General features: G+C 44.9%; 1 protein-coding gene across 3 annotated transcripts in view; it reads left to right on the top strand.

Annotated features, from left to right (window-relative positions):
• The window catches only part of Eipr1 (EARP complex and GARP complex interacting protein 1), a 121,052-nt gene that overhangs the window by 90,879 nt on the left and 15,771 nt on the right, over positions 1 to 14,402 (top strand). For all 3 annotated transcript variants that reach the window (XM_057789160.1, XM_057789152.1, XM_057789143.1), the window contains one exon: positions 10,221 to 10,320. In XM_057789160.1, the coding sequence (XP_057645143.1) occupies positions 10,221 to 10,320 (100 nt within the window). The remainder of the gene's footprint in view (positions 1 to 10,220; positions 10,321 to 14,402) is intronic.

Below are 14,402 nucleotides of genomic sequence, written 5' to 3' on the forward strand. Positions count from 1 at the left end.
ATCTTAGGAAACCTCCACACCGTTTGCTCTTCCTTGCTGTTCCATATGCTTGGATTCTTCTCTGAAATAGATTCCAAACATCAAGGAAGGTCCATTATCTAAAACTGCAGACACTAACTGATGGAAATCATGGGGGGTAGTTCTAGCATTAGAAGCCCAAGTCCTTATCATTTCCTTATCATATGCAGAGTGCAAGCCAAAATTAACAATAGCTTGCTTAATTTCTTTCAGATCATTCATTGCTATTGGCGTCCATCTAGCTTCTTTGACTCCCTTTGAGCCTTTAGAAGTTGACACTTTGTCAGAATTAAGTATAGGGTTTGTCGCTAAAACCCTGGGTAAGCCAGTTCTAATAGCTGGTGATGGCATTGTATCCTGTCCTTGTGCCTCCTTACTCTGTTCACCAGCTTCAATAATTTCTTCAATCTTTTCAAATCTTTTTATCATTGTCTCTCTTAAATCCTGAATCTTCTGACCTGTATATGTTTCTAGTGATTTCACTGAGGTATCAATTTTTTGGTCCCCATTCTGCACCTGTGATTCCAAAGCTTGATAAGTTTTTCCTTCAAAGATAACATGTCCTCCTTAAACTTTTCTTGTATATCATGTAGATTCCCATCTTGGAGGTACATTCTGTCTGTTACCTTATCAAAACTTTGTGATAACGTCTGAACGTCAAATTCAACAGCCTGAACCCTTTCAGGTAACTTTCTAGTACCCTTGGATATGGAGTCAATTTTGTCTATCATAGTATCCACTTGTTCAGATAACCTCTGATTTTCAATAATTTTAATCCTGTCAATTAGTTGTTCATTATTAGTTTGTAAAGATTCTATCATTCTTAGGAGTGCCATATTCTTCCGTTCATTATTAGTTCGTAAAGATTCTATCGTTCTTAGGAGTGTCATCATATTCTTCCTTTTTTTTTTTTTTTGTTTGTTTTGTTTTGTTTTTTCGAGACAGGGTTTCTCTGTGGTTTTGGAGCCTGTCCTGGAACTAGCTCTCGTAGACCAGGCTGGTCTCGAACTCACAGAGATCTGCCTGCCTCTGCCTCCCAAGTGCTGGAATTAAAGGTGCGCCACCACCGCCCGGCATCCATATTCTTCCTTAATGATAGAATATGGAAAAGAAAACTGAAACCTAGTAACAAGCAAATTTAGGTATCCCCATAATCATATAAACCTTGTATGATATACTCCATTGTATTAGTAAACAAAGCAGTAAAATTTGCGTTAGAAACGAAAACTGCCATATTACATATTATCCAGCAGGTGGCGCTGTTGCCGAGTCGCTACGAAAACAGGGTCCTGTTTCAGTGTCCACCTTAGTAGATGTTAAAAACTGGAAAATGTGAGTTTCTCAACAAAGTAAATGTAATTAATCAATTCCATTGACGGAACCAGAAACCCAGAATCCAGGGGTAGAGAAGAGCAACCTGGAAGCCGCTTATGTCACCATGTGACAGAATTGCCCAGAGGGGTTGCATCTTTCGGCAACTGCTTGCGCTCTGGTTCACGCCACTCAAGCACTGCGCTTGCAAGGGAGATTTAAAAACGACTCAGAAAAGAGCATACCGCATGGGCAGAGACTATGCGGGCCTGTGGAGTTTAAATCCACGTGGGGAGGCAAATGATAGGGGACTTGAAGTCAATCTGAGGTGTCTAAAGGGAAAATATAAAGAACTACAGCAAGAAAAGCCACTGCATGATAATTTATGTTAAACTGCTGGCTCCATGCACAAGGCACAGGCCGCGGCTGAGGGAGGGAGGGCTCGCGCCAAGCCGAACTGGCGGCAGGCAGCTGAGCAGGGGAAGGAGGGGTCCTAAACCAAACGTTGGGCGCCAGATGAAGGCGTAAGTCACAAACAAATCCCACACCAGTTTAGAATTATGATTAATAGAATGGTTATTTATTTAAAGGGGAAAAAACTTACAGATCACCGTCCCAGACAACAGCCCTCTGCGCAATCAGGAAGGGAGTCTAGTCTCCGGAAGCAAAGCATGAAGTAAGAGAGAGTGAGGAGGGAAGTGGCCGCTTTTTTAAAGGGAGAGAGACCATGCCCCAATGGGCTGGTATCTCAGCGGCGATTGACTGGAGGAGCAGAAGGATGATGAAAAATGAGTCCTCACACGTCAGCAAGTGCTTCTGTGAAGCTGCCTTTTAGAGATGGGTCATAAAGAACAAGGTCACAGGACAACTGCAAGCAGCCCCTCATGCTTTACAGGATGTGCAGACACCTCATTGCCAAGGAAATGCAAACCAAAGCAACAAATACACTTTTAGGGGAATTGGGAGTTCTTAACACAGTGGCCAGGGTCACGTTTATGACCAAAAATGGAAATACACCTTTGTGGGAAGAGCTGCAGCAACATTTGTCAAACTGGAAATTGCAGTCCCAAGAACTGGCCTTCAGCATGTGCTAAAAAGTTTATCTTCCAGATACCTACTGCTTTATCATGAATCAGTTGTGTGAACAATTGAAAAAAATCCCAGAACCATCATGTAGTAGTAACCAGATTTTAAAGTCAGAAATCCTGGGACTGGAGAGATGGATCAGTGGTTAAGAATATTTACTGTTCTTGCAGAGGACCTGGGTTTGATTCCCAATATCCACCTGGTGGCTCACAACCACCTGTTATTTGTACTCTGCATGTTAGAGATGGCCTAGAGAGCATGTGTCCTGAACAGAGTATCATCTTAGGTGGGGATAATCTGAGGGATACCAACCTTTCTAAATTCACATCTTTTGACTTGGGCCTTTAACTTTGTGTGTGAAGAATTAATTAACACCAGTGTTCAACAAAGTGTCGCAAATGGTGCCACCCTGAACTTAATGCCCAGAGGAAGGTCCTTTAGTACCCACTGAGCACTGGTTATTATTTTGTTAACAGGATTTGTTAGATGTGGGTGGTTATGTTTTCCAAACTACTGAAAAGGAAAGAGGACAGTGCTGGCAGGGGGCACCTGGGAACAGTAGGGGTGGTCAGCTGAACTGTGAAGAGCAGGAAAAGCCAGTGCCCAAACACACAGCAAATCTGTGTGCTAAGCCCTGAAGACAGCAAGATGAGAGAGAGAGAGAGAGAGATAGTGAGAGGGAGAGGGAGAGAAAGGGAGAGAGCAAATGCTCCAGGTGGGTTCCAGCCACCAGGCTTAAGATAACAGAAAAGGTGAACTTTTAAGGGAAATAAATGTTTCTAGACAAATGACCGTGGAATCATGCCGGGTTCTCTGGCAGAAAGAGCAGAGGGGTGGGCAGAGCTGGAACCACAGGACTCTTCCCTGGGGCTGAATGGAATGGTAAGTTTTGACTCAGCGCTCTACCCTGGGCACTGGGGAGAAATACACCCACTGAGTCCAGAATCTGTCTAAGCAGGAACTCATTTAATGGTATCAGGCAGGAACTCATATAGGGTTGTGATGGGGGTGGAGAAGCTTGGATGGGTTGAGGTGGAGTAAGGAACAAGGACCAATAATATTCTTCCACGCTAGTGGTGGCTGGTTAGAGGCCAGCCTAAGTTGGGTAGCCAGAGACAGGTCTCCAAACTCGAGTTATGCTTAGGAAGTTACAGGCCGAACAGAATCACATACAACAAAATTTATGGGGTGCAGCAAAAGTACTTCTAAGAGGGTATTCTGTAGTGATGAATATCTGTGTTAAGTTTATAGTGATGAGCACCTTCATGAAGCATGCAGTGATGTGTGAGTGTCTGCAGTATATGTATACTGTTGAGTGTCTGCAGTGAGTGTGTACTGTTGAGTGTCTGCAGTGAGTGTATACTGTTGAGTGTCTACAGTGAGTGTGTACTGTAGAGTATCTGCAGTGAGTGTATACTGTTGAGTGTCTGCAGTGAGTATGTGCTGTAGAGTGTCTGCAGTGAGTGTGTACTGTAGAGTGTCTGAAGTGAGTGTATACTGTTGAGTGTCTGCAGTGAGTGTGTACCGTAGAGTGTCTGAAGTGTGTACTGTAGAGTGTCTGCAGTATATATATACTGTTGAGTGTCTGCAGTGAGTGTGTACTGTAGAGTGTCTGCAGTGAGTGTGTACTGTAGAGTGCCTGCAGTGAGTGTGTGGTATTGAATATCTGCAGTAAGTATGTAGTGGTTAAGTATTTGCATTAAGTGTGTGGTAAGTATCTGCATTACATGTGTGGTGGCATTAAGAAAAGAGAGCACATGAAGAACCCAGCATGTGGCAGGTGATGTGACATGCAGTGCTTGGTATGAGACAGGCAGTGACATGCAGTGTCTGGTATGTGGCAATATATTACATAAGGCAGTGGTGATAAGCAGTGCCTGTCATGTGGCAGACTTCCTGTTGAGAGCTGAGTTGAACTAAGATTGGCTGGGCAATATAGTTTCATAAATATGATAAGCTAAAGTCCTGAAAAGATAAAATTCAATAACTTTAGTTTTGCCTTTAGAGTTTAAGAGCTCCCAAACTTGTGTCCCCATAAAGAGCATCAGCACCACAGATAACACTGCTGATAACAAGCGTGGTATGGCAGAGAGCGTGGTATGACAGAGCACTGTGACTGGTGCCCTCGGAATTCCAGGTGAAAAACCAACACTGCCTAATGATGCAGTTGGGGCAAGGCATGCAAGCTGCCTGTGTGACTTTAGCACAGGGCTGCCCTGTAGGTTACCACTTGGAATGGGAGCAGACACATTTGGGAGGCTAAGGACAGAGGGGCCTAAGAGTCTGTGTCTATCAAGGGCCTGCAGGGTTTTACTTATCCTGCTTCCACCAGTTACAAGAGTTACTTCCCCAGTGGACCTCTTCCCGAGGAGGTGCCTGTACTCTTGGGGAGCAGCCTATAAATAGGCTTCTCCCCTGTGAGCTGTACCTGACATGTGGGGTCTCTACTCATTTCTCCTCTGTGCATCCTAAGTGTGCTGGACACATCGCCTGTATAGTGCTTTTCCAGGCTGTGGGAATTGGCGTTTGACTAGGAATGCAGACATTCAGCTTTGAACAGTGTCTGTGTGTGTGTGTGTGTGTGTGTGTGTGTGTGTGTGTGTGTTGGGGGGGTGCACTTGCTACTCATAAAGGCAAGGGTTGGTCCTGTGTGTCCGGTGAGGGCAGCTCACTGCTCTCTGCAGGAGAGGCAATGAAAGGAGGCACTCCCTCCCATGTGTGGACTGTGGTCCCCTGTACCTGACTTGCCCTTCCCAGGGTCAGTTCTGGGCCAATGAAGAGCGATGATGCTCCTACCTCATATCAGAAGGGCATGTAAGATGCTGGCATGCTTCTGATTGGCGCCAAGGAATTTCCCCCTCTTGACCCTTTCCATTTTGTCTTGCTGACTGTCACCTGAAGGACACTAGAGGCACAGAGCTCTATTTCAGGGAACTTTCTGTCTACAAGCAGGCAGTCTCATGACTTTCTAGATGCCACCTAGCATTGTCTGTGCGCTTATCTAGTGAACATTTAGTGAGATGAAGGGCCAGCCTGTGATGCCATCATGTACCTGTTCAGCTCCTGGGGTCCTAGAACAAGGATGAGCCCCTCTGGGTTTGGTGAACACCATGTCTGGCCTGCCTGCTCCTTCTAGGCTATATAGCCACTGTCTTTAGGTTTTATATTCGTTGTAACCTTCAGAACATAAGTAACAGGGACTTTGTGTCTGGGACAGGAAGCTTTTGTAAGTGCTCAGCTGTGAAAACTCAAAACCAGGCTATTTTCTAAAGCAAATGAATGCTGCCCGCTGTGAGCCTTAAGCTCGTGAGGCTTCTTTTCAAATTAGAATATATTTCTCCTTTTTGGATATAAAGGTTACTTCTACAGCAACTTGAAAATAATTTTATCCATTCCCCTGTTCAAAATACTGGGAAATGTGAGTTTTTCCTTAGAGACAGACAGATCTACAGATGAGCGGGCAGGGTGGAACAGTGTGTGTCTCGTGCTGGTCAGGGGAAAGGTGCCACTGCAGGCTTGTGTTAGCTGGATTGATGTCTTGCTCACCAGGTTCTATGATAATGGAGTTAGGATGGCCTGAGATACGCTTCAGCTGGTTGTTTGTGGGCAGGCGACTACTCATTGCTGCGACCACGTCTGACAGAAGCAACTGAAGGGAGGAAGGCTGCGTTTGGGCTCATGGTCTGAGGGGATGCAGTTTGTTGTGGCAGAAAAGGCATGGCAACAGAAAGAAGCTTCCTGTTTGTGTCTCCATGGATAGGAAACAACTCCAATGGAAGAGAAGCCAGCCTATAAACATCAAGGCTCACCCACACTGCTGAGGCATTGTGGGTGTAGCTTCACAGGTGTATCTAGGAGACGAAATCTGACAGCAAACTTTCTGTTCCTCTGGCTCTTAGAATCTTTCTGCTCCTTTTCCATGGTGTTCCCTGAGCCTTAGGTTCAGGAATTGTGTGATAGGTCTGTCAGTTATCTCTGGGCTCCTCATGGTGACTTATTTCTGTATTTCCATCCACTGTGGTTTTTCTGTAATGATCTTCATCTGCTGTAAGGAGCCTTTTTGATGAGAAGGGTAGGACCTATACTTCACCTGTGGGTGTGAGGATAGATATTCGGAATGTCGTTTATGGTTTAGTGACATGGTTGTCATAGGTTCTCCTCTGAGATCATGACTTCACTAGCCCTGGGTTTTCTGTACCAGGCGTGATTTTCTTCTTGCTGAGTGGCTTTAAGTCCAACCAGAGAGCTGTTGGGTTATCCTCAAAGCATGCATGCCTCTACTACCCCTGAGAGATACTGTGCCATGATGGTTGTTGCTGTAGTTCATAGGTGTTGTATCTGGGTGGACTATTGGTTGTTTTCCCTTGGAAACTTGCTAAGCTGATGTAAGTTTATTAAGAAGTAATAAGCAGGGGTCTGGAGGGATGGCTCAGTGGTTAAGGGCACATACTGCTTGCTCTTCCTGAGGAACTGAGTTCAATTTCCAGCACCCACATCAGGTGGCTTACAGCTGCCTGTCATCCCAGCTCCAGGCGGATCTGTGGGCACCTGCATTCATGTGCACATATCTCCACATACACATAATTAAAATTTAAAAGGTTAAAAAAAAAGAAGTACAGCAGCAAGTTGGACAGTGGTGGTGCACGCTTTAATCCTGACACCCAGGAGGCTGAGGCAGATGGATCTCTGTGAGTTTGAGGCCAGCCTGGTCTACAGAGGGTATTACAGGACAGTCAGGGCTATTACACAGAAAAATCCTGTCTCAAAAAAACAAAAACAAACCAAAAAACAAACCAAAACAACAACAACAAATATCCCAGCCCCTCCCCAAACAAACAAAAAAACCAAACAGACAAAATGGGAGGGGGCATGATATGACCAGGATTAGCTGAGAACCAAGTCAGACAATGTTGACAAAGAGAACATGGGGTATTGGCCAGGTAGTGGTGCCTTTAATCTCAGCACTCGGTAGGCAGAGGCAGGTGAATCCCTGTGAGTTTGAGGCCAGCCTGGTCTACAAAGTGAGTTCTAGGACAACAGTCTCCAAAGCTACACAGAGAAACCCTGTCTCAAAAAATTAAAAAAAAAAAAAAAAAAAAAAGAACATGGAGTATCTTCAACACTGCCATAGGATTGATAACCACAGCCCAGGGGGGAAGAGTAGTGTAGGCCTTGACAGCACATTGGTTTCCTGGCTGCCCAGACCCAAATAATCACACAGAAACTATTTTAATTGTAACATGGTTTGGCCTATTAGCTCAGGCTTATTAACTAACTCTTACATCTTAAATTAACCCATTTCTATTAATCTATGTATCACCACAAGGCTACTGGGAGTCTTTCTCCTTAGGCAGCTACGTGGTGTCTCTCTCTGACTCGGCCTTCTTTCTCCCTACATTCAATTTAGTCTTTCTGCCTAGCTCTATTCTGCCCCACCATAGGCCATAGTAGCTTCTTTATTAACCAATGCTAATAAAACATATTCACAGCATACAGAAAGGAATCCCATATTAGAGTTGGGTCCCCAGAAACCACAACCTTGACATCTGTGAGGCACTGGCTCTAGTGTCAGATAGGCCTTACCAAAGGACACAGAACTAGAGTTCCCTTTGTTGCTTGGACTTTCTCACCCAATATGATTTTCTCTTGTTCCATCCATTTACTTGCAAAGTTTATGGTTCCATTTTTCTTTAATATGTATAGTACCACATTTTCATTATCTGTTCGTCAGGTGAAAGACATCCTGGTTGTTTCCAATTTGTGACTGTTGTGAATAGACAGCAAAGGGCATGGCTGAGGAATTACTGTAGAGTAGGTTGCTGAGTCCTTTGGCCATGTGCTGGGGACTGGTACAGCCGGGTCACGTGGCAGATTATTTTTAGCCTTTTGAGGGCTCTCCACACTGATTTCCAGAGTGGCTGGATCATCCTGTAATCACACTTACAGTGGATAAGGTTCCCCTTTCTCCACGTCCTCTCCAGCATTTGTTGTTGCTCTTTCTATTCTGATGGGGTCATATGGAGTCTCTAAAGCCCTTTAATTTGCAGTTGCTAGGGATGATGAGCTTTTCTTTCTTTCTTTCTTTTTTTTTTTTTTTTGATATTTCTTAGCATTTCCCCCCCTTGTTTTGAGAACTTTCTGTTTAGATCCCAGTCCCCCTTAATGATTCATTTCTTTTTTATCTCGTTTTCTTTTCTTTTCTTTTTTTTTTTTTTGATACTTTGTCTTTTGAGTCCTTCATATATTATGGATAGTCATCCTCTGTCAGATATTCAGCTGGCTAAGAGTTTCTCCCATCCTGTGGGCTCCCTCTTCAACATCTTCTCTACTGATTGTTGTATAGACGCTTTGGGGTTTTATGAAGTCCCGCTTGTTAGTTGTTGGCCTCAATTCCCAGGCAAATGGAATTCTATTCAGAAAGTTCTTTCCTGTACCTGTGTCTGTAGCCTGTGTTTTCTTCTAGCCTTTTGAGTGTTTCAGGTTTCACATTCAAGTCTTTCTTTCTTTCTTTCTTTCTTTCTTTCTTTCTTTCTTTCTTTCTTTCTTTCTTTCTTTCTCTCTCTCTCTCTCTCTCTCTCTCTCTCTCTCTCTCTCTCTCTCTCTCTCTCTCTCCTTTTTTTTTTTTGGTTTTTCGAGACAGGGTTTCTCTGTGGTTTTGGAGCCTGTCCTGGAACTAGCTCTTGTAGACCAGGCTGGTCTTGAACTCACAGAGATCCGCCTGCCTCTGCCTCCCAAGTGCTGGGATTAAAGGCGTGCGCCACCACCGCCCGGCTCCTTTTTTTTTTTTTTTTTTTTTTTTTTTTTTGCTGCAATAAAAAATATGCTACAGATCTGAACAGAAGGTTCTCAAAAGAAGTAAAAATGTCTAAGAAACATCTAAAAACAAAAAAAAGTAAGTTCATTGTCCCCAGCAGTTAGGGAACTGCAAATCAAAACAACTTTGAGATTCTTACTCTAGACAGAATGGCAGATATCAACGAAACAACGTACAACATTTGCTGGAGAGGATGTTGGGAAAAAGGAGCCCTCATTCACCGTGTACCTTGATAATATCCATCCCAGCTCTCTAAGACATTTGCTTTTTGTTAAACCTTCAGATCCATGGTTAGAGTACTTGAGCTGCAACAGTGGGAAACGGCTGTGATTGGCTCAGAGGGGAAAGTAGCTCCTTTCACAGGTGGCCTGTCTTAGAGCCTGGAGTATGGGTGGGTGCAGCTCTCAGCTCTGCCCTTCTCACCTCTGTACCAAAGACAATATATCACGTGTGAAGTCCTTTCTCCCGGTGCCTTCTGCAGCTGCCTACTCCTGTGTGCCAGCTGTGTGCTCCTTAGCGAGTGGTGAACTGTGTTGTATGAGCACCCGAGTCAGCCTGGGGTGCTCTTGTGACTTGTGACTTAGAATACTAACACCCCGGTACTGGCTGGTTTAGTTCTTGATGAGATTTGTTTTCCAGGCTTATATGGCTGCCTTCTTGCTGTCCTCACATGGCAGAGAGACAGGGCTGCAAACTCTGCTCTCTCCTCTTCAGGCACTCAGGTCCCATCCAGAGAGCCTACCTTCATTATCTTCTCCCACCCAATGTGTCCTTCATGCTGGTGGTCACAGCTTTGACATGTGACTCTGGGGACACTGAGACAATGGTAGTGGCTCTGACATGTGTCATTAGAAGCCAGTGTTAAGAAACACTAGAGGCTTTGGGCTAGGAACAAGCTTGCTGAAGTATGAAAGGTCTGTGTAAAAGCTGTGGCTACAGGCTCGGGGGTCCCCATTGGTCACATTAATATTTGACATTTGTCTTTCTTTAGCGTCGTGTGGGAGCCGATGGGGGATGGGAAGAAGGTCATTTCTCTGGCTGACAGCCACATCCTGCTGTGGGACCTCCAGGCGAGCTCAAGCCAGGCTGTGGTGAGTAAGGACAGAGGTCTCACTGGGTGGTCTTTGGAATTGGACCTTTTGGGTTGAATTCAGAATACACTTCCTCGTCCACACATCTGGAATTTTGAAATTAATTATCTCATAGGAATGATGCAGGGATGGAGGTGTAGAGCAGAGAACTGAGTGCTAGGCCTTGTGGGTTCAAGTGGAAAGCACTGTGAAGTGGACTGAGCCTCACTGAGGATGGCTTCAGGTCCAAGTGTGCTCTTTTCACAAGGCTTTTTTAAAGCCACACTTGAGGAGGGACACTTATGCAGGCTTGATTCCACATTGCTGGCTAGCTTCCCCTGCATTTACATGAATTTTAAAAATGAATTCGAGTACTTTCTTGGGAGTCAGTTTGTTTTTGGATACTCATTTTGAGTATTTTGCCTTTTGTAAGCTAAGTATTGTGTATATTTTTCATGTTCCTTAAATCTTTCTTTTGTAAAATGTGTGTTTACAGGCATTCATAATTTCACTGTGCTTGTTGTCAGAGTATCAGTTATAGGAAGAAGAAACCGCATAGTGCCGTGTCCCCAGGGCCGCATCGTCACCTTCACAGTAGCCGAGGTCTTATGTTTATTTGTTCCCATAATGCTTGCTGAGCTCCTTCCCTCGTGGTGCTTTACAATATTAATAATGCCCCTAGGTTAAAGAGAAAACATGAGTGATGATGCGTGGTTATTAATATGAGGTATAGATGCTAGACTTCTTAAAATATTAACTGACTTTTTAAAGCTTAAAAACTCTGGCCATACTACCAAGTAAAGTTTGGGTTGGCCTGTTTTCCTAGAGCACTGATGGTATTTAAGGGAAAAAGTCATTTTAAAAGACAATTTTAAAAATCACCATATTCTATATGATAATACCAGATCCACAGAACTTTTTAAAGTAAAAGTTGAGGCAGGGGATGTAGTGCCTTGGCTCGCCTGTTGACAGGTCCAGGCTGGGAACACACTTGTGACCTCCACCTTAGCAGATCTGGGGTAGGGCCAGGTTATAGTCGGCCAGCCATCCAGCTCCTCCTTCAGCTGTATCTTAGCTGTCAAAGCTTTCAGAAAGAGAAGGGAAATACTCCTCCCCTGAACATCAGGCAGGCTTGCAATGCCCTGGGAAAGAGCTAGTACAGCCTTCCTGGCACTCTTGGTGTCCCCGAGCTGGGACTGTTCCTGCAGAGGCCCAGGGGACAGACACGTCTTAGCTCAGGAGGTCCTGCTTGCCCTTGGTTGTCCTGTGCTGTGGTCAATGGTGAACACATCTTCACACCCCAAGTCCTCGCTAAAGCGTTTCATGGTGGGGTGATTAATCTGTAACTTATTTTCTGCAGAGACCAATTTAGTTTTCTCTCCCGCTTTTTTTATCTGCTGTCAGCAGTTCTGTCAATATCCCTTTGTGACCCAGCGCCGTGGTATTTAATACAGAAACCTTCCCATCGATTGCAGCCTCCTCATACAGGCTTCTCCTTTTCCATTGTTTGAGGATATTGCCTTCTGTGGTGAATCTAATCTTATGCTCCCTGCATCATTACCTTCTGCAATTAAATTGGAGATCCTTTGCCATTTATAATCATTAGCTGAGCCCTGGGGAGGCCTGGAATGGGCGGGTCTACGGGGTGTGTGGACAGCAGCGAAGGCTTGGGTGGCCTCCCTGTTTCCATCTGCTCACTCATCCACACCCTGCTGCCTGCCCTCTGTGGACATCAGTACTTCTGTCAGGGGGGCAAAGCACAGACCCTCGTGTTGCTCCTGCTTAGTGTCCACACAGGAGTTCCTCAGTGTGATGGCTCTCACACACAGTCCCTCCTGTGAAGAGACACAGTGTTGCCTTAAGTTCTAAGTCAGCATTTAGAGGAATGTTTCCTATGACTTTTAGGTCTCTTTCCCCAGAACTAGATGTGGTTTGGAAATATTTCTCCTGCCACATCACCTATTTTTCATCTTTTTGTATGGGCTTGCACAGAGCCCATAGGTTTTGCTGTTTTTCTTCTTGCTTTCTTTTTTATGTTTTAATTATTCATTGAGGATTTTACATGTTTTGATCATATTCACTCCCTTCCCATTCCTTCCACCTCCCTACCCACCCAGCTCATTTTTAATTAGCATACAAATTATAGATTTCATTATGGCATTTTTTGAAACAATTTTTTTTGTTTTTGTTATTTTTCTTCCACCCTACTACCCCATATTTTCTCACCTCAAAGGTTTTCATGAAAAAAAAATAGACTTTAAACAGCACAAGCCTATAATTCCTGCTAATCAGGATGCTGAGGCAGGAGGATTGCAGTTTAAGGCTTTCTTGACTATAGTGTGTGTTCAAGGTTGGAATGGATAACTTAGTGACACATTGTTAAAAATAAAAGTCAAAAGGACGCAACTCTACCGTAATTGTAGAGCACTTCCTAGCCGGTCCTGAAATGATCTCTAGAATAACAGAAACCTGAACTAAGCAATACCTCCCGTCCCCTGAGCAGCATCCTTGACAGCTTCATGTTGTTAGCCATGCACATTGCATTGCGTCCCCAAAGTCCACAGTACACGAGGCTTGCCTTGGATCCTGTGGTCCAGATAAGATGCAAAGTGATGGGGCTCCGTGCTGTAGTGCCCTGTAGGGGCCTCCACTGCCCTAAAGACCCAGTGTTCAACTAATTTTCTCTATTCTCTTCTTGCTCCTCTGGTAACCACCTGTCTTCTTACCTTGTCCCTATTTGCTCAGCTTTGTCTTTTCTGAATGTCACAGAATTGAGACCTGACGTGTGCAGTCTTCAGCTCAGCTTCTTCCACTTTGTCTTCTCATAGCCTGATTACTGCTTCTTACCCAAACACTGTTCCTCTTGGGGACTGTCCTTGGTTTAAGCCTGACAATCCCAAGGACCCATGGATTCTGAAGGCTTTCTCATCCAGATCTTCCTAGGTGCCTGGGTTTCCATGTCCTAGACTGAGGTTCGTGAGCCATTTGAGTTAATAATTATCTAGAGTCTCACATATTGGACTCCACCTAGCATGGATAGGGGGTCTTCCACCAGCCAGGTGAATATGACGGGTAGTTTCCTGACTTGCTTTGATGTGCATTTTGTAGGGTACATATAGGTTTCCTTAAGTGCTTCTGGGTTTTCTCTGCTGGTATTTGCAGCTGTGGCTTCTCCGGCTTCACATCTGGGATGGAGGGACGCCAAAGGAAAGCCTGAAAATAACGCAAGGCCCCCTCTGGTTAGCCTCCCACTTCCCCCTCCTGAAGCTGTCCTATGTGACCTGCAGCAGCCACAGCTTTGCTTTACAGAGCAGAGAGAGCAGAGGAGGATGTGTCTACTGCTCCTTCCATTCAGTAGATCCCTTCTTTGGTGTCTTCCCTTCCTTCCCTGTGTTTGGAGACCTGGATGATAGGAAAATTCTGTGTTTCTAATCTGAGAAAAGTGCACACCCATGTGGATGAATGCTATGTATGTGTCTTTACTCAGCCAGTGCCAGGGGGCACGGGAGGAGGTTAGCAAGCAGGCAGAATGAGAAGTGGTGGTTGGCTCCACAGTGAAGACAGCAGACTTTACTCTCCAAGAATTTCTTGTGACCTGGAGCTCAGTAAGCTTAGACTCTTAAGAGCCAGCCATGTCCCAGGCCTAGGCCATTTGATGTCAGAGCAGGTGCAGGCAGCTTTAAAGGGGCAGCTCCTTCTGACCAGTGTTTGAGGACATTTAAATGCAGACGTGTTCTTTGACCCTCCGACTTGGCAGATGAAAGCAAGAGACTTAAAGAGACCAAGGAACCTTCTGCAGGGGACTTGATACAAGTGACACCTGCAGGACTTATTCCAGCAAAGGATTCCCAAGGCCCTCGCCTGCCCAGCCCCTGCTTCCATCCTTAGGATAGCGGCATCTCAGAGGCTGGCTCATGCCTTCAGGTTGAGTGTCTGCATTTGTCCATAGCCTTGTGCCCAGGGAGAGTGCGCTTCATTGGCGGGGAAAGAATATTTAGAACAGCATGCTGTAAATAAGGCTATTAATGAAGCTTGTACACTGCTGATGAAAATGTGAGAAATAAATTAAAATTGGTTTTCTTGTGACACTCATTTCTGGTGTC

Source organism: Chionomys nivalis, chromosome 1 (genome assembly GCF_950005125.1).
Source record: "Chionomys nivalis chromosome 1, mChiNiv1.1, whole genome shotgun sequence".
NCBI lineage: Eukaryota > Metazoa > Chordata > Mammalia > Rodentia > Cricetidae > Chionomys > Chionomys nivalis.